General features: G+C 59.8%; 1 protein-coding gene across 4 annotated transcripts in view; it reads left to right on the top strand.

Moving 5' to 3' along the window:
* Window positions 1-19,745, top strand: part of SPTBN2 (spectrin beta, non-erythrocytic 2) — a 37,696-nt gene continuing 17,951 nt past the window's right edge. The window contains exons 1-10 of one of the 4 annotated variants that reach the window (XM_056131920.1): window positions 1-412; window positions 7,243-7,421; window positions 12,991-13,142; window positions 13,509-13,682; window positions 14,374-14,465; window positions 14,588-14,668; window positions 14,945-15,060; window positions 15,471-15,583; window positions 15,696-15,883; window positions 19,131-19,248. In XM_056131920.1, coding sequence (XP_055987895.1) covers window positions 7,265-7,421; window positions 12,991-13,142; window positions 13,509-13,682; window positions 14,374-14,465; window positions 14,588-14,668; window positions 14,945-15,060; window positions 15,471-15,583; window positions 15,696-15,883; window positions 19,131-19,248 — 1,191 coding nt within the window. In that variant the 5' untranslated portion in view covers window positions 1-412; window positions 7,243-7,264. Of the gene's footprint in view, window positions 413-650; window positions 669-1,002; window positions 1,124-7,242; window positions 7,422-12,990; window positions 13,143-13,508; window positions 13,683-14,373; window positions 14,466-14,587; window positions 14,669-14,944; window positions 15,061-15,470; window positions 15,584-15,695; window positions 15,884-19,130; window positions 19,249-19,745 lie in introns of those variants that run through there. The other 3 variants (XM_056131923.1, XM_056131922.1, XM_056131921.1) reach the window with 3 other exon arrangements.

Below are 19,745 nucleotides of genomic sequence, written 5' to 3'. Positions count from 1 at the left end.
GCAGTTCACGTGGGGGACGACCCAGTCGAGAGCTCAGACCCCTCTGGCCGGGAAGGCACCAAGGAGCACCACCGAGCGGTGCCAGGCCTAGAAATGTCCCTCCCCACCCCCACTCCCCCTTAAGACAGTGAGTAGGCTGAATTCTCCGGGTTGATAAATGAGAGGCGCGGAGAAGGAGCTGCGCGGAGCTGCAGGAACACGGTTCCCAGCATCTCATCTGCAAGGAGGCGAAGCGCCACCGCGTGTGCCATGGAGCCCCTCTGGGAACCGCAGCCGGCCTGGCAGCCCGGAGGAGGACGCGAGAGAGCGCGGCTGCACGAGGGACATGCTTGAAGGGACATGGGCTGGAGGAGCCCCGAGAGGAAGATCTGAAAAGGCGAACAGAGGCCGCACACCGGGAACCTCCTGGGCGGTGAGTGCCAGCCCGGGGTGCGCGCCCCGGGCTTTCGGGTTTGGGACCGAAAGCTGCGTAGGGCCAGACGGAGCGTGCAAATCGCCGAGACCCGGAGCCCGACCCCCGCCAGGCAGTGCACCGCAGGCGGGGAGCCAGAGCGCCCGGGGGGTGACCCGGGAGCCCGCAAGGACCGGAAGGCGCTCGGGGAGCGGGGGGAGCACCCCCAGGGAAGGTGATGGGGGACTCGGGAGGCGCCGCGTCCGCCCCGGGGAAGGTCAGCGACCCCGGGCTGGGGCGAAAGCGGTGGGGGGGGGGGCGGGGGTGTCTCTCGGGGGAGACCCGAAAGGGGCTTCGGTTGCCATGGCGCTCGGTGGGGAGGGGGTGGCCGGGGCCCCGCCCCGAGCCCTGCGGGGCCGCGGGCTCCAGATGGTCCCGGGCCTCCCGCGGGAGCCGGCGGCCTGCGGCAGGGGGAGGCTATTGTCCTCCCGCCGCCGCCGCCGCAGTCCCGCCGCTCGCGCCCGCGCGCCGCCACGCGCCCCGCCGCCGCCGCCGCCGCCGGCCCCGCGCGCCCCCCCGCGCCGCTCGCGCCCCGTGACAGCGCCCGCCGCCGCCCGCCGCCAGCCCCGCCGCCGCCGGGCCACCCGCCGCCGCCGCCCGCAACCGCCCCTCGCGGCCGGGCTGCGGGCGCGGCGACGACCGGTGCGTCCCGGGCCGCCGCTCCGCGCCCAGGTAGGTGGCGGCGCCGGGGCCCGCTTTGTCCGGGCCGGCGGGCGGCGCGCTTTGTGCGGCCGCGTGCGGGCGGCGGGGGCGGGGGCCCCCCGGAGCCGGCGGGCGGCGGGGGGCGCCGGGCCCGGCGGGCGGCGGGGGCCGAGGGCGGCTCGGCGGGGCCCCGGCGACCCCCGGCGCCGGGGAGCGGCGTGCGGGCCGCGGGGGCCCGGCTGGGACGGCGCCGGCCCTCCCCGAGCCGGGAGAAGAGTCTGGAAGAGTTGGGGCTGACAAGCGCGCACGGGGACGGTCGCCGGGGCTGGCGGCGTGTGTGACAGCGCCGGCTGTGCGCGTCGCCGCGGCGGCAAGGGACCCGCCGGCCAGGTGCTTGCTGCGGCCGCGCGGCGCCGAGCCGGAGCCTGCAGGGGGCTCCCGGCCCAGCCGAGCTGGGGGGCTGCTCGCCGCCCTCCTTTATGCGCCCGAGCAGCGGACGCGGTCGGCCGGAGTGCCGGCGACACGGGACCCGGGAGAAGGGGCACCCCGGTTGGCGGGGCGGGGCGGGGGCGGTATCCGGAAAGGGCATTGTGGGGCGAAGGGTCCCCAGCACGGGGATCCTGGCCAGGGCCCCCTCTCTGGAGTGTGCCAACTCCGGCCCAGCCGCCTTGAGCCACCCACTCTGGCTGGCACCACCCCGCGGAGCCCCCTGGCATGGCCTGCCCGCCCGGCTGCAGGCTCGCCCCTGTCCTAACCTGCTGCGCGCTGTCTCGCTTTATAGTTGTTTCCCGGCGGCTCTTCCCCTTTTGGGGCGCAGCCACAGCCCTGGCGCTGGGGAGCTGGTCTGGTCAGGCACGGGCAGGGTAGCCACAAACCAGTTTTCCTTGAAGGTACGGGGAGCCGACTGAGTTCCAAGTCTGTGTGCTAACTGGAGGGCCTGGGCAACCTCTAGGATACTTTCCCAGGCGCCCACGATCAGGAGGGGAGGAAGCTAATGGGGAGCTTATGTTTGCTCCTGGGAGACCCACGGAACCCACAGGCTTGGGGGAGGAGGGCGGCAAGGGATGCACTGAGACACGCGTGCACCCCCACGCCTCAGCCCCCAGCCCAAGCTCCTGGCAAGAGCTGGCCCGCTTGCCCGGGAGGCAGCCTGTCCCCGGCTCCTCTCTGCAGCCCTCCTAGGTGCTGAGTTTCTCTGATTTCTTTTTCCTTTTATTTCGCTTCCTGTCCCCTCGAACTCGCAAACGGAGTCCAGGAAGACTTTCCCTCTGCCCAAGTCCCCCCTCCTCATCTATTATTCATGGGCTGTCATTTGCTGCTCTGCCTCCCCAGAGCGCCACCCTCGCCATCTCCTCCTTCCGTGCATCTGTGAGCCGCCTGCGTCGGGGCAGCCGCCCTGCCTGTCTCCTTAGATCTGCGTCCCACTCCATCTTCATTTCCTCTCTCATCGCCAGAAGCTTCTGGCTCCTCGTGAGGCCAAGTTCTATTTGAGTTTAGCCTGGAGCAGATGCCAAAGTCAACCTCAGGTCCCCTGTTCCCCCAGAAACTTTGGTTTTTCTCAGATGTTCCAACTTGTTTCCGGGCCTTTGGGCCACTGTGCCTCCTCGATACCCCTCCAAGGATAGTTCCCTGGGCCGGAGGCAGGTGTGTGTGTGTGTGTGTGTGTGTGTGTGTGTGTGTGTGTAGACACAGGTTGGAAACGCAGATCCCCCAGGCCCCAACAGTTTGGAGGCTGAGCCCAGTGACCACCACCAATGGGTGACCATGATGCATTAAGTTTGAGAATCCCCATCCTGAACTTTTGTCCATTTGTTTTGGGACCACATCCAGCTATCCTCAGGGATCATGCATAGTGGGGCTCAGGGGACCACGTGTGGTGTTAGGAGTTGAACCTCGTGGGCCAAGTGCAATGCAAGACCTGATCTGCTGCCATATCACGCCAGCGTTGATCCAGAACTTTGGGGAGTGCCCGGCCCTTCAAGGACTACAGCTGAGGAGTTTCTCTCCCTCCCCTTCCCTATTTATTTATTTATTTATACAATGCCAGGGACAGAATCCAGGGCCTCACGCAGGCAAAGCAAGTGCTCTAACCCAGAACTAAGCTCCCTGGCTCTTTTCCAGCCCATTTACATTCTTTCCTTGAGTTTCTCCTTAACCCTCAATGGAGGAAATAAATAAAAAAGTTCTAGCTCGGGCCGGAGTGATAGTACAGCTGCTAGGAGGCTGGTCCTGCAAGCAGCCAACCTGGGCTCGATTCCTCAGCACCCCATCTGGTTCCCCGAACCCACCGGGAGTGATCCTTGAGCACAGAGCCAGGAGGAAACCCTGAGCAGTGCTGGATGTAGCCCAAAAACCAAAAAACAAAAAAAAAAGACGTTCTCGTCCGGTGAGTGGAGAGCCCTATATTGAATACCTAGTGGGCGAGGCTGGAACCCTGAGTGAGACAGCCTCTGCACAAACAGCAAATATAATCCTTCAACTGGAGGGCGGCAGTAAGAGCTGCTCGCTGAAGGGCTGGGGGAGCACAGAGCAGGGAACGTCAACTCTCTCTGAAGGCGGTAAAGAATTAATCAGGAGCCGGATGTGGCAGGAGGAGGAGTTGGGGTACAAGACAGCCGCGAGTCCCGGGGGGGTAGGATTTTGAGCTGTACATGCCGGTTCCGAGGCACTTGGCTGGGGAACTAGCCAGGCAGTTAACTGGCTTCGCTCTGGCCCAAGCAGTGGCAGCTACGTGGACCTGGCTGGAGGTCAGTGGCTGGGAAGGAGGTGAGGGGACCAAATTGGGGACACTGTGATGGGTGTTAGCTGCCCTAGGGCCTGAATTCAGGAACCACTGGGGAGAATCAGGCTAACACGTCTCCAGACTAGTGAGAGACAGCAGGTGCTGGGAGCTGGGGGACAGGGGCCACGTGAGGACGGTGACCCAGAGCAGAGGTGAGGGGCGCTGTCCAAGGAAACCAAGCAGGAATCTATGCCGGGAAACTTGGGGAGAAAAATGGCAGGGGTCTGCTGGTGGCGGCAGGGTGTCCAAAAGAACGGGAGAGCCCAGAGGCTTGAGAAGCAAACCTCAGAGGCAACATGTAAGGTGGCACCCAAGAACCGCTCCCCGGGCACCCCGGAAATCACCAGAGCTTGGGAATCTGCCCCTTGCACCTGAGCATGGGGGCCTGGGGGATGTGGGCCTTAGGACACGACTGCACTTTTTTTTTTCTTCTTACATTTTCCAACGTTTTGCATGCATGTCCATCTATCTATCTTGTTTGGGAACCACACCTGGCAGTGCTCAGGGCTTACTCCTGGCTCTGCACTCAGCGATCATTCCTGGAGGTGCTTGGGGGACCATATGGGATGCTGGAGATTGAACCCGGGACGGCTGCGTGCAAGGTCGGCGCCCTCCCCGCTGTGCTATCAGCCCTGTGATTGCACTCTCGCTCCTCATCTAGATGCTGCCACTTCCAGCAGCTCAGACCACACAGCCCGGGCAGTACCAGCTGGATGTGGTCAGAGGAGGAACATTTATGTGGCTGACACGTTATTTGGGAGACGAAGCTGCCCTAGCTGCATGCCCTCTACCCCGATTATAGGGTTCCTCAGGAAGTCTCCGCGCTGTACCTCCTGGGTGAGATGGACCCTTGCAGCCCCAACCCTGCAAGATCTGAAGATCTGGGGTGAGGGGACCAAACTGGGGCACCAAAGTAAAGCCCAAATCTTACTGCTTCCAGGGATGCCCCAGACTGTCTGCTACTTTCAGTTTCAGCTTTTTCATGGAGCACAAAGACCCAAGACCCGGGTTTGGAAACCTCAGAGGCATTTGGAGTCAGGCAAATAGAAGTTCGTCTGATTAGGAAGGAGGCAGAAGGGGCTGGAGGGGTCTAGAGAGACACGGGAAGCCCCGATCTGAGACCAAGGAGATGGCACAGCAGGCTAAAGCATTTTTGTCTCTCATGCAGCCAACCCCACTTCAAATCCACAGCATCACCTGTGGTCCCCCAAGCACCAGCAGGGAGTGTGTGTGTGGGGAGGTGGTCCTCTTGAGCACAGAGTCAGGACTAGCCCCTGAGCACCGCCAGATGTGGCCCCAAGAGCCCTTCCTGCCCTTGCAACCACCCCCCCCAAAAAAAAGAACAAAACAGACCTGCTCATGAAATGCAAACTTTTAATTTTTAAGTAATTATAGACCAAATGAAACAGTCCTGGGTGCTGGCTTTTGCGGGTTTTTGATAAAACGACTCGGGGGTCACGGGAACAGAAGGTCAGGCAGAGAGAGGCCATTTGGCCAGGGGGTGGCGGGAGGGGAGGGCCAGAAGTTTCCCCGCTCAGAAACTTCTGAGGCTCTTAAGGGTGAACAGGGCTGCCTGGATGGATCTTGCGGGTCCCCAGCTGCTTCCACCGGCAGCTGTTGAGCTCTGTGTATGTGTGTGTTTGTGTGTGTGTGTGTGTGTGCGCGCGCGCGCACGTGTCTCAAGTGTGTGTGTGTGTGTCTCCAGAGTGTGTGTGTGTATGTGAGTGTGTGTGTGTGTGTGTGTGTGTGTGTGTCTCCAGCTAAGGTTACACCTGCCCACAGCACCCTTTGCTCAGGGTGACTCAACTCTGCCCTAGAATTTATTTTTACATAAATATTTACACAGCAAATTGAAAGGATCTCTCAGGGATGAGAGGACGTGATGAATTTGAAAGGAGAAGGGGACTCTAAAGTGAGCGCAAATCCAGCTCCCTTTTCTGTGCGTGTGGGGGGGGATGAAAATCCCACTGGAGCTTGGGACTCTGAGCTCCCCCCTGGGGGGAGTTAAGGTTGGGGGGTGGCAGTCCCTGCCCAGACGGTTTCCTCTTCGGGAAAGAGGGGAGGGGCAGGTGATCCTGGCCTTTGGATGGGCCACGGTTCCAGTTCCGTTTCATGGGACCAGTTAGACAGAAGTCACCATCCGCCTCTGTGGACCCGTGGGAACACATCCGTCACTCTTATCCCTGCCTCCTGCCACCACACCACACCAGCTTCTCCATGGCCCCTTTTCCGGAACCAGAGGCCCCTCACCCCCATCCTGGCCCTGAAACTCAGAGGTGGTGCAAGGAACCGAAGGACTGGGCAGAGCGAGACCCGAGAATTGGTGGTTCTTGGTGAAGTGACAGCCCCAGCCCCCTCCAGTGGCCACGCAGTGCTGAAATCACTGCAGAGAACTTTGGACAGTGGGGGTGGTTTTGCTTTTAACCCCTCGCAGCTAATCTGAGCACGTCTGTTAGTTTTGAGTTGTTTGTTTGCATTAGGGCACCAGGATGCTGACACGCACACTTGGCCTTGCCGGCCCTGCCGGGCTCCGGAAGGGAGTTGTGGGTGCTGATCTCTGGGTGGGGTGCAGCTCTGAGCGTTCTAGGATGTGCCAGGAATGTGGCAACGAAGAGTCTGCCCCCCTCAGCCCCGTCAGAAAGGGGACCATCCCTGCTGCGTGACCTTGAACTGAGGCTCCCTCACCTGTGAGACGGGGTGACAGTGGGTGCTGCCGCATGGGGTGGCGGTGAGGTGCATCTCACTGGGCATACATCTCAAAGGACACATCTCCAGGGAGGGAGGGAGACAGTACATAAGGTAAAGGCATTTGCCTTGCACACACCTGACCCGGGTTCAATCCCTGACACTATGTACGCCCCCCACCCAGGACACTGCCAGGAGTGATCCCTGAGCACACACTGGGCGTGCTCCCCACATATCAAAAAAAAAACTTAACTCCCCCAAAATACAATTTGAAAACACATACAAATCCTCCAAAGGGGAGAGGGCTCAGGGCCCGGAGAACTCTGACTGCTACTCCTGACGGCCTGGGCACCCCACACACCACACACACACACACACGCATGCCACACAAACACACTACACGCACCATACCACACATACACACACATACTCTTCCTGCATAACCATGAAACCTCCTTTCCACTGGGGGACATGACCCACCCAGACACCCCAACTGTCCCTGCCCACCACCCCTGCGCCCTAGCTGCCCTCCTGCCCACAGGCGGTGCCCTCATGCCTTCGAGCTTTGGCTGGAGTGAACCCCAAAGGGGATCAGGGCAGAGGGAGCAGTGGGGGGTGAAGAGTGGAGGGCTGTCGGGACACCGGGGGCCCAGCTGCCCCTCAGCCACCCTCCCCTTTGCAGGCGCAGGAGACCCCTCGCCACCATGAGCAGCGCGCTATCGCCCACCGACTTCGACAGCTTGGAGATCCAGGGCCAGTACAGCGACATCAACAATCGCTGGGACCTGCCCGACTCCGACTGGGACAATGACAGCAGCTCGGCCCGCCTCTTTGAGAGGTCTCGGATCAAGGCTCTGGCAGGTGAGACTGCAGGGGGGAGGGCGGGGGGGGGCAGGGACACGCTGAGAACGCTGGGGAGAGAAGCCTCTCACACAGGGGACCCTCCTGCCCCGCCCCTGCTCCGGGTCCCCAGCTCTAGGTCATACCTGCTCAGCTGACTGCCTGTCCCTGAGTCACTGTCCCGCCCCTGTCCACCGCCCGCCCCGCCTTTTCATTTCTCAAGTCTTCCTGGATTGCCACTGTCCTCTCCCGCACCTGCTGGCTCTCTCCCCCCACCTGTTCCTTCCACCTGCCAGCAGGCCGCCCCTTCTTTCATCTACCTGTTCCCTGGAGCAGTTCCCTCCACCCTGGGCTGGTTTCCTCTGCCGCCCTGCCGCTGTTGCAGGCGTTGCTCTCCGCCTGCCCTCACCCCTGCCCGGCCCTCGCCTGCGGCCTGGGCTCTCCCCTCCAGTGACTCCCAGCACAAACAAACCCGTCTGACGGGCCTCCCCACGTTCCCTTTCCGGAGGGGTTGCCATGGCAACGGGCTGCCACCTGACACCACTGCTGGCGTGGGGCTGAGTCACCCACGCACCCCCCAGGCCACCCACGGGTGCTGGCTTTCCCGCCTCCATCCCACGCCCTTCTCTTCCACAGCCATCTGAGGGCCTCCTCCAACCCAACCCAGCGGGAGAGGTCACAGGGCCTCTGTCCGGGGACGGGGTGTCCCCAGCGTGGGCTGTTGGGCCCCCTGGTGGTTCTTGAATCTGCCCGTTTTCCCCTGTCGCCACTGTCTGTACCCACACGGCCCAGAAGTGAGAGGTTTTGCTTTGCTTTTTGGGCCACACTCGACAAGGCTTAGGGGTTGCTCCTGGCTCAGAGTTCCCAAGTCACTCCAGGGAGTGCCAGGGATTGAACTTGGGGTGGGGGGCCCGGGGGACTTCTGCCTGCAAAGCCTGAGCTCAGTGTAGGGTCTCTCTCTTTGCCCGGAAGTCAAGATTTTGCCTGTTTGTTTTGGTTTGCTTTGTGGGCCACTCCTGGCAATGCTCAGGGGTGACCCCTGGCTCTGAGCTCAGCAATCACACTCCTGTGGTGCTTGGGGGACCATAGGGGATGTCAGGGATCAAACATGGGTCAGCTGTGTGCGAGGCAAACGCCCTATCACTATACCATCCCTGTAGTCCCCAAAGTGAGTATTTTTGAAAGCTTTCTAGGGGATTCTGGCAGTCAACCCAGCCCCATCCGAGGACCCACTTCCTGCTGTGTGGGGTGACCACAGCTTCTGGTGCTTCCTCCACAGCCTCTCTGCCCTGGTTGGGCCTGTCTTCTGGGGAGACAGGAGAGGAGAGGGGGACGTGTGGGCACCCTTGGGGAAAGTCGCCGGCGTGGTCTGTGTGGCCTGGGGGCCATGTCCTGCGGGGCCTCTCTCTCCACCAGAGGTGCCCGGCAGGCTCTGCAGCTGGCCTCTGGGCGCCAAGAAGGCGGGAAGGTGGGAGAGGGCCAGGGGCTGTCCGGCCTCACCAGGGAGGGGTGGGAAGGGAATCTGGCAGATGTCCCCCGGTGGGGTCCCCTAGGGGCCAGTGGGAGAATCTGGAGAGCCCGGGGCAGGGCTGGAGCCTGAACTCCAGGCAAGGATGAGGACAGGGGATAAAGGGACCAGATAAAGAGCGGGAGGCACCTCCCAGCGGTCCTACCTCCGCGCGCCGGGATCAAAGGCACATCCCGACGGAAGTTCCCAGGGTCCCCCTGCCCCCACCAGGGTCCCTCCGGGTCACGGCCCGCCCCGCTGGGGAAGCCGCGGTTTGCTCCGGGCCCCTCCCTCTCCCCCTCTCTCCCCGAGGGGGTCCCCGGTACGCACTCGGAAGCCCACTCGGGGCCGGGCGGGCAGGTCCGGCGCCCGCGGCTCGCCGCGCCCCTGGGGCCTGGCCCTGCCCCCCGCGGCCGGCCCCGCCTCCCGCCCTCCCCCGTCCGACCTGTTTGTCTGGCGCGGGCGCCTCGGCTGCCGGCGCTCCAGGTGTGCGGCCGCCGCTCCCGCGTCCCCGGCTCCGGGAAGCCCGCGCCCCCCGCGCCCCCCGCGCCGCCCGCGCCGCCCGCGCCCCGCCGGGGAACGAGCCGCCCGCCCGCCCCGCCGCGCGCACATGGGCGCTGGGCCCCGGGCCCCGTAGCGCGGCGCAGCATGAACGGGAGCGCGAACGGAGTGGGCAGGGCGCAGGGGCCCGGCCTCAACGGGGCCAGCGAGCTGTACTACGAGGCCCTGGAGGGGTCCCAGAACCCCGGGGGGCTGCTGCTCTCGCCCGCCGCCTTCATCAACCCCGCGCAGTACGCCAGCGTGCTCGAAGGACGCTTCAAGCAGCTCCAAGGTGAGCGCCGGCCCCGCGCCCCGCAGCCCAGCACGCGGCCCGCCCGCCCGCCCGCCCGGCAGGCAGCGGGCAGTGACCGCCCCACCGGACGCCGCCCGCCCGCCCGCCAGCCCGCCAGCCCGGCGCACCGACGGGCTCTGGAGCCCTGTGCGCGCGCGCGTGTGTCAGTGCGTTTGTATATGTCTGTGAGTGTGTGCGAGTGCCTTGGCATGTCTGCGTGTGGGTGTGTGCATTTGTCTGTTTGTGTCGATGTGTGTGGTGTGTGTGTGTTTGGACCTGTGTGTGTCTTGGAGCGTGACTACATTTGGATGTGTGATGTGTGATGTGTGTGTCTGTGTATTACTGAGAGTGCGTTTTCGTGTGTGTGAGTGCTTGTGTGTGTGTCAGTGTGAGAGAGTGTGAGTATGTGGATGTGTTTGAGTGCGTTTGTGTGTGAGTGAGCATGAGTGAATTTGTATGTGTGAGTATTTGAGTATGTGAGTTTGTGTGTATGCATGTGGGTGTGTGTATGTCTGTGTGTGTCTGCGTGAGAGAGTGTGAATGTGTGTGAGTGCGTTTGTATATGTATGTGAGCATGAGTGAATTTGTATGTGTGAGTATGTGAGGGTGGGTGAGTTTGTGTGTATGCATGTGAGTTTGTGTGTGTCTGTGAGAGAGTGTGAGTGTGAGTATGTGGATGTGTGTGAGTGCATTTGTGTGTGTAAGCATGAGTGAATTTGTATGTGTATTTGAGTATGTGAGGGTGTGTGAGTTTGTGTGTATGCATATGAGTGTGTGTATGTCTGTGTGTGTCTGTGAGAGAGTGTGAGTACGTGGATGTGTGTGAGTGCATTTGTATGTGTGTAAGCATGAGTGAATTTGTATGTGTATTGGACTATGTGAGGGTGTGGCTTTGTGTGTGTGCATGTGAGCGTATGTATGTGTGTCTGAGTGTTTGAGTGTGAGTATGTAGATGCGTGTGAGTGTGTTTGTGTGTGTGTGAGCATGATTGCATTTGTATGTGTGCATGTATGTGTCTGTGAGTGTGTCTGAGTGAGAATTCAAGTGTATTCATGTGAGTGTGTGTCTGTGTGAGAGTGTACGAGTGTGAGGGTATGCGAATGCGTGTGCGAGCGTGTTGTGTGTGTTCGTGCGCCCCCCAGTGCAGTGAGCCGCGTGGTGTGGACCTCTGGAGAGGCGTCTGTCCCAGAGGTCTGGGCGAGGTTAGACGAGGGACGGGAAGGAGAAGAGGCGAGCGGGAGCCGAGACCTGGGCATTGCTTGTGTTGTCCCAGGTTTCTGAGTGGGTGTGAGTGAGAGTTGGGTGGCAGTGTGTGGAAACCAAGGCGGGTGGCAGCCGGAGTCAGCACGGACAGGCTCGGGTCTGTCTGAGCAGGCGTGAGCTCACCGGGCACCCCCATCCCCACGTTTTTCTGGAAGGCGCTGACTTGGGGCGGGCATGGATGGTGCCAGCGCCCCGAGAAGTCACCCTTCCTTTCCAGTGCGTGCTTTTGGGTGTTTTGTTTTTTTCTCTCGCTGTGCCTTATATTCTGCCTGTGTGCCCAAGTGGCCTCGCCCCAGGGCCCCTGCCATCAGGGCTATCGGGGTGATCCCCGGCTCGGGCAGGAAGAGACACGGGCACAGGTGCCCGTAGAGCGGTGGCTGCCCTGGGCAGGGCGAGGCCCCCCCACACCCCCAGGCTGGCAGGGGGAAGGCAGGCAGGAGACAAGGGCGTGTCGAGGTGTCTGCTGGGTGAGGTGCGGAGGAATGCGAGATTAAGGGATGAGTCTTTTCGGTTTCTGAGACGCTGCTGAGGTGCAAAGTGACGCTTCAGGCCTGTCCTCTTGGACTCCGTCCCGCCACCCGCCTCCTCTGGGGAGCTGCCCGCCGGAATCCCCAGGCCCGCGCTCAGCCCTCTCTCTCTCTGGCACTTGGAACCCAGTTCATTTTCACTTCCGCTTGGCGACCCTCTGAGCACCGCCTCGCTGAGCCGAGGCGGTGGGACTTGGCCCCTTTTCTCCACGTGGCCCCGTGTTTCTCGGGTTGTGTACCCCGCTCCCGACCTCCCTGGGCTGCTTTTCCTTCTCAGCCTCACAATGTGGGGGTCCTCCCCCTTGCTGCCAGTTGAAGAAACTCACCCCGGCAGAGCTGCGCAGTGCCCCTTTAAGTCCCTCAGGGGCGCTGACTCAGGCGCCCCTGGCTGCTGTCCTGTCCAGCCACGTCCTCCTAGCCCGCCTAACGACCACTTGTGGCGCCTCTGCTGTGATTTCGGCCCGCGCCCTCTCTCTCTGCTCCGCGTTCCCCTGCCCGGGCTGCCCGGGCTGCCCGGCCCCTTCCGGGTGAGATCACGCCGGGAGTCTGGGGAGCTGCTCGGTGCCGGCGTCTCCTCATGAACGTGATGATCCATCGGGGGTGAAAGTAATGGGCCCATTTTACAGAGGAGGAAAGCGAGGTGCTGGAGGCGTGTTAGGAGCAGCGGTTCACCCGTCTCTTCTTGGCACCACCGCTGCTGCCCGTTTCTCCCATCCTTCCTTCCCAGAGTCCCCTTTCATCTCTCCTTCTGGTTTTGTTTTTGTTTGGGGGCTATCCCCGGCAGTGCTCAGAGATTACACTCTCGTGCTTTAGGCCACTTCCTGGGCCTCATGATTTTTGTTCTTGTTTTTGGTGTTTATTTTGGGAGGGGGGGTACGGGGAGGGTTGGGACACACTGGGCAGTACTCAGGGCTTACTGCTGGCTCTGCACTCAACGATCACTCTTGGCAAGCTTAGGGGGATCCATGTGGCGTCCCAGGGATGGAACCCAGGTCGACCATGTGCACAGCAAGGCCAGTGTCAGTGTGCTGCCCACTGGGCTCTCTCCAACCCCAGCCATCATTTTCTACATTTACCTTGCCTGTGGATGCATCCAGATTCCTTCCCCCATCCAGCTGTTTCTTGTTATTGTTTTTATTTGTGGGCCGTGCCCTGGTGATGCTCAGGGGTAACCCTTGGTTCTTTGCTCAGGAATCACTTCCAGGGGGCTTGGGGGACCATATGGGTTGCCTGGGATTGAACACGGGTCGGCCACATGCAAGGCAGGTGCCCTCCCCACTGTGCTATCTCTCCAGCCCCCTACCCAGCTTTTTAAGTTAAGACTCTTCCTTCCCCTTTGTGTCTCAGGACCCACTTTGGCCACTCAGGCACCCCGCTCCCTGTCCCCAGTCCCACCCCCTGGGGTTTAGAAGTAGGTGCCTTGCCCCAGAAGCCAGAAGTGACCCCATGTCCCTATCACAGATGAGCGGGAAGCGGTACAGAAGAAAACCTTCACCAAGTGGGTGAACTCGCACCTGGCGCGTGTCACTTGCCGTGTGGGGGACCTGTACAGTGACCTCCGGGATGGACGGAACCTCCTGAGACTCCTCGAGGTGCTCTCGGGAGAGACACTGGTGAGCTGGGGACTGTGGTCAGGGGGAGACGAGCGGCAGGACCACCCTCGGGGACCCCAGTGGTGCCAGCATCCCAGAGCCTGGAGGGAGGTTGCGCGGGCTGACGGATTAAGTGGGAGCACTGCCTCCTGGCGACACGAACAGCGGCCCCATTGAAAAACGTGCTTTTGGCCACCACGCTGGGGGCCCCTAATTCCCATGGGAATCTTAATCTGCCCGAGCCTCCCGGCAGCAGCCTCAGCTTCGGGCTGTGAACTTTGGCCCAGCCCCAGCTGTCCCCGTGTTCCCCAGGGGAGGTGGTGGAGGAGGAGATGGGGGGAGGAGCCCCCTTTGTCCCGGGCTGTGCTGACCCCTGGCCCGCCGCAGCCAAAGCCCACCAAGGGCCGCATGCGGATCCACTGCCTGGAGAACGTGGACAAGGCGCTGCAGTTCCTGAAGGAGCAGAAGGTGCACCTGGAGAACATGGGCTCGCACGACATCGTGGACGGGAACCACCGGCTCACCCTCGGCCTGGTCTGGACCATCATCCTTCGGTTCCAGGTACCTGGGAATGCATCGCACTTCGGGGCTGCTCACTCCTATTGGAACCGAAGGAAGGTTCTAGAATCTTCTAGGGCATCTCAGGAGTGTGCTGTCCAGGCCGCAGAGCAGGCCGGGGGATCTCAAGTGTCAGGGCAGGTATCCTGCGGTCTGTCGGGGTTCCATCGCCCACAGGGGACTGACCGTCTGGAGCCCCTTAGGGAAGGGCGTTTCCTAGACTGATCCTCACAAATGGGGGTCTGGTCCCCCAGCCCATGTCTCTGCCCGCATTCCTGCTCACCCTCCTCCGGTCAAGAGTCTCCTGCTCCTCCGTATGCCTCGAGCATGGAGTTGGTGCAGAGACCCAAGCCATCCCCCTCCGACCCCACTCCTGCCCCGCTGTGACCTCCTCAGCATCCCCCCCCAAACCCTGTCACCTTCGAAACACCTGGAAACGGTCCCTCCTCGCCCACCTGCTGTTCCTTGCCTGTGGGGACCCCTCCCAAGCTCTCCTTCTGCGCTCTTCCACTTGACCCTGCACCCCATCCTGCTGGGCTTTGGTCCCCTGGCCCAGGGTTCGGTAGTCCCACCCTCCCCCCAGAAAAGTCCTCAAGCTCTGCCCCTCCTTTTGTGACACATCAGTCACCCACTCCCCGCCGTGTGCCCCTAAGCATTTCTACTCAAGCCCGGCGTTTCCTTCTGTCCCTCCTAGATCCAGGACATCAGCGTGGAGACAGAAGACAACAAGGAGAAGAAGTCAGCCAAGGACGCCCTACTGCTCTGGTGCCAGATGAAGACGGCAGGGTGAGACGCTCAGCGAGGGGCCCTGGAGGTCGGGGAGCCGGAGGACGGATGCCCACGACCCAGAAGCGGGTCACAAGAGCATTCTGGCCCTACTCCCTGATTTTCCCGGGGTCTGTTTACAGGTACCCCAATGTCAACGTGCACAACTTCACCACCAGCTGGAGGGACGGGTTGGCCTTCAACGCCATCGTTCATAAGCACCGGTGAGAAGATAGGGCGGGTGCTGGGCACACACTCTGTGCTCACGCATGCATGCATGGAACAGCAGTGAGACACTCCACAAACCGGGAGGGATAGATAAGCCCAAATGTGGAGCACTTCTGCGCGTTTACCCGGGGAGAGGGGTGTGGGTCTCGGGCGGGCACTCATTCTGGACCAAGCATGGTTGATGACTTAGTGATAAGGATGCGAAAGGCTTTCGTTTCCTTTTTTTTTTGAGGCACTCATAAGCTTCCGGCCCCTCTGTCCCCTGCCCCCAGGCCAGACCTGCTGGACTTTGAGTCCCTGAAGAAATGTAACGCTCACTACAACCTGCAGAATGCCTTCAACGTGGCTGAGAAGGAGCTGGGACTCACGAAGCTGCTGGATCCTGAAGGTGGGTGAAGCTACAAGGAAAGTGGGGGGGCGGGGGCCTGCAGGCGGGAGAAGGGAGTAACTGCTAGTGTGTACGGGGTTTCTGGGGGGGGTGGGATGTTCTGGCATAAGCATGACAGTGGCTGCGTAAGCTTCTGAACACGCCTCACAGCACTGAAGAAGCTTTTATCCTCTGCTCATTTCAAGGAGGGGAGAAGAAAGATTGGAATTGGCTCTCAAACCTTCCTGCCTCCACATTCCTGGGAATTGGGTTTTCCCTGGAAAAGGAAAAGTTTTCCTTTCCCCCCTCCCGTCTGTATGACTTGTCTCGACTCCGAAGGGCGTTGAGGAGACGTCAGCCCGAGGGTGACTGGGAGGCAGGGAGTGCAGGTCAGTGCGGCTTTCTCTGACCCGAACGGGCCTGTCTCTCAGATGTGAACGTGGACCAACCGGATGAGAAATCCATCATCACCTACGTGGCCACTTACTATCACTACTTCTCCAAAATGAAAGCCCTGGCCGTGGAAGGCAAAAGAATCGGCAAGGTACCCGCGGCTCGGGCGGTCTGCGTGAAGGCCAGACACGGGCACTGTCCCTCCCGACAGCAGGGGTGGGCAGGGGTGCCACAGCACGGATCCCTATGTGGCCGCCTTGCAGGTGCTGGACCACGCCATGGAGGCCGAGCGCCTGGTGGAGAAGTACGAGTCTCTGGCCTCCGAGCTGCTGCAGTGGATCGAGCAGACGATCGTGACCCTCAATGACCGGCAGCTGGCCAACTCCCTGAGCGGGGTCCAGAACCAGCTGCAGTCCTTCAACTCCTACCGCACCGTGGAGAAGCCACCCAAGTACGTGCCCCCGGCCGACCCCCTGCCCCATGCTGTGCCGACACCCAGGGCAGCCTGGACGAGGGCAACTTCGTCCAGTGTCCGGAAGGACACTGAGCAGCCCCTGATGGAGACTCATTTCCCCAGTGCAGAATGCCAGGAGTGGGTCCAAAACAATAACACAAATAGGGCTCCACACCCCCTGCTGTGCGCAGGGGACAGTGCTGTCCCAGAAATGGAACCCAGGAGTCACGCATTAGAAACATAAGAACCTGGACTGTCGCCCCAGCTCCCAAAACAAACAACAGCACAATTTTGTGTGTATACATACACATACACACACACACACACACACACACATACTGTTGGGGGGGTGTTATACCGGCAATGCTCTGGGGTTACTTCTGCCTCTGCACTCAAGAATGACTCCTGGTGGTGCTCAAGGGACCATATGGGATGCCAGGGATCAAACCCAGGTCGGCCACTTGCAGAACAAATAGCCTACCCTTTTGTACTTGTTGTACTATAGCTCTGGCCCCTTTGGTTTTGTTTTGAGGCCATACCTGGCAGTTCTCCGGGCTTACTCCTGGCTCTGCACTCAGGGATCATGCCTGGCAGGCTCCAAGGATCCTGTGGGGTGCCAGGGATCGAACCCAGATTAGATGCATGCAAGGCAAGCACCATATCCACTGCACTGTCTCTCTGGCCGCCACAAAAGGTTTTAAATGCTTACCCATTAAAAAAGCAAATCAGAGCCCTGAGTGATAGTACAGTGAGTGAGGCACTTGCCATGCACGCAGCCGACCTGAGTTCTATCCCCAACGTCCCATATGGTTCCCTGAGCGTAACACCCTACCTACCTGCTTTACTATCATTCCTGCCCCCCGAAAGCTAGAATTCTCAGTGTTTTTAAAGTATTGGCCATCAGAAGATTTATTGGTTTGAAATTCACTAATGATGGTTGATCTTTTGTTTAAAATTTTTTTTTGATTGGTATAATTTGCATACTGTTACATCATACTCAGGGAGGCCTTTTTTCTTTTTTGCTTTTTGGGTCATACCGGCAATGCTCAGGGATTACTCCTGGCTCTGTACTCAGGAATCATTCCTGGTGATGTTCAGGGGACATATGGGATGCTGGGGATTGGACCCCGAGTTGGCTTCATGCAAGGCAAATGCCCTACCCACTGTACTATGGCTCTGACCCCAGGAAGGCCTTTAGAAGCAGGATGAGCTGCACAGATGAGATTACTGATCCCTGGGGCCGGAGCAACAACAGTACAGCGGGTAGGGCGCTTGCTTTGCATGCGGCCAACCCAGGTTCAATCCCTGGCATGTCATATGGTGCCTCAATCCCACCGGGAGTGATCCTTAAGAACAGAGCCAGGAGTAATCCCTGAGCATCTCCAGGTGTCGCCCCCAAAACACAAAACAAGATTACTGACTCATGGGGCCAGAGAGATAGTGCAGAGGGTAGGGTGCTTGCCTTGCATGTGGCTGACCAGGTTCAATCCCTGGCACTACTGTGGTTTCCCCAGCCCCATCAGGATTGATTCCTGAGCGTAGAGCCAGGAGGAAGCGCTGAGTCCCACCAGGTATGGCCTAAAAACCAAAAAGAGGGTGCTGGAGCGATAGCACAGTGAGTAGGGAGTTTGCCTTGCACGTGGCCGACCCGGTTTCAAGTCCCAGCATCCCATATGGTCCCCTGAGCACCGCCAGGGGTAATTCCTGAGTGCAGAGCCAGGAGTAACCCCTGTGCATCGCTGGGTGTGTCCCAAAAAGAAAAAAAAACGATTACCAGCACAGAACCGAAAGGGAGCTTGGTGATGGAGCGCATGCCTTGTATGTGTGAAGCCCTGAGTTTCATCCCTGCACTGCAAAAACAAAAAGATAAAGGAAAAGATAGGCTTACTGGAGCCACCTACATCCCAGCTTGGGATGTATACATATATATATGTATATACATACATATATATATATTTAACTTTATGGGGTTTCTCTCCTCTGTTATATTTCCTAAATAAAATGTTTATTTTCGGTTCGTTCCCAGGGATCACCCCAGGGGGGCTCAGGGGTACTGGGGATCCAGCCTGGTTTAGGGATGGGGAAGGCAAGCAGCATATCTGCTGTACTATTGGTCCAGCCCAAAACTTTGACTTTGGAAAAAAAAATTATCTGGTATCAGAGGGGTCCAGTCAGAGCTCAGGCCACTGGGCCGTGTTGCAAGTGACTGCCCAGGAACGTGGCTGGTTGCCCGCCCCTCACAGGTGCTTGTTATTTATTTTAGCCGGCAACGGTCTTTGGAGGCGGAGCCGCCAAGCAGGCAGTTGTATCCATACACTGGATGCTAAAACATCAGTATTTTTCTGTTATCAAGCTTGTTGGGAGTTAGGATGTTCCATCACCTAAGCTCGGGCTTACCCAGAAAATATCTGCTCCGGGGAACCAGTGGAAGGGTGCCTGTGAGCCCGGAAAGTTCTCCCGAGGGCAGTGAACACGGTGTCGCTTTGAGGAGGGACTCTCCAAGGTGACCTCTGAAAGAAAGGTCACAAGACAACCTCCGGAAGGAGCACCTTGATTGGCATGAGAGGGCTCAGGGAAACTGAGGGAAGGAAAAGGAGTTTAGGGGCAGGAGCCACAGCAGGACGGACACTGGCCTTGCATGCGGCTGACCCGGGTTTGATCCCCAACACCCCCTACGCTCTCCCGAGCCCCGGTAGGAGCGATCCTTCAGCGCAGAGCCAGGAGTAACCTTTGAGATTGCCGGGTATGGCCCAAAAACCTAAAAAAAAGTGGGGGGAAGGAACTTCGAGAAGTGGTCATCAACCACACTGGTCCGCAGTCATAGAATGATTGGAAACCACTGGTCACCACCATGCTTAGAACTGCCAGACTGTGGGGCTGGAGCAATAGCACAGCGGGTAGGGCGTTTGCCTTGCACGTGGCTGACACGGGTTCGATTCTCAGCATCCCATATGGTCCTCCGAGCACCACCAGGAGTAATTCCTGAGTGCATGAGCCAGGAGTAACCCCTGTGCATTGCCGGATGTGACCCAAAAAGCAAAAAAAAAAAAAACCAACAACAACAACAACAAATGATCGATCAGATCACTCTCAGGGTTTGCCAGAATTTTCTAGCTGTCATACTCGGAGTGTGTTTTGCATCAGGAAGGAGGAAAACAACCCATGACGCACTGTGTGGAAAAGCACAGAGGTCGCGGGGTGTCTGGTGACCACTGACCCTGACCTGGCCTCTCCCCCGCCCCAGGTTCACGGAGAAAGGGAACCTGGAGGTGCTCCTCTTCACCATCCAGAGCAAGCTGCGAGCCAACAACCAGAAGGTCTACACACCCCGTGAGGGCCGGCTCATCTCCGACATTAACAAGGTCTGGACCCCCCCGCTGTCCCCCACACCCCCGTGAGGTCCCGTCTTGGTTGGCTGCACCATCCCCCCCATGTGGGTGGAACCCTTGACCCCCTCTGGGGCATCCTACATGTCCTCCTTGTCGTCGTCGTCCTCCAAAGTCACATGACATTCCACCTCCAGAGGCCAAGGAGGCAGCTCTGCTGGCAGAGCACGTGCCTTGCCTGTTTGCAAGGCCCCGAGTTTGATCCCCAGCCCCACAGGGCCCCCTGAATGCCCCTGGGGGTGGCCCCCCTGAAAACAAAAACAGGAACTCCAGTCCCTCGTCATGTTCCATGGCCCTTGACGTGCCCTCCTTCTAGCTTTTCCCAGACAATATAAAACAAATGCAGGTATCTGTAGACCTTCGGCTCTGCACCCCAAACCAGCCCGGAGGGCTCCAGCCTCAGCCCCCGGCCAGGTTCTCGTCCACACACTGACGTCATTTTCCCGAAGCTTCATGCTTCTCATTCTTGCATC

This window comes from Sorex fumeus, unplaced genomic scaffold (assembly GCF_029834395.1).
Source record: "Sorex fumeus unplaced genomic scaffold, SorFum_2.1 ptg000093l, whole genome shotgun sequence".
Lineage (NCBI taxonomy): Eukaryota > Metazoa > Chordata > Mammalia > Eulipotyphla > Soricidae > Sorex > Sorex fumeus.
The sequence above is the reverse complement of the archived record's forward strand: the minus strand, read 5'-3'. Positions and strand labels throughout refer to the sequence as shown.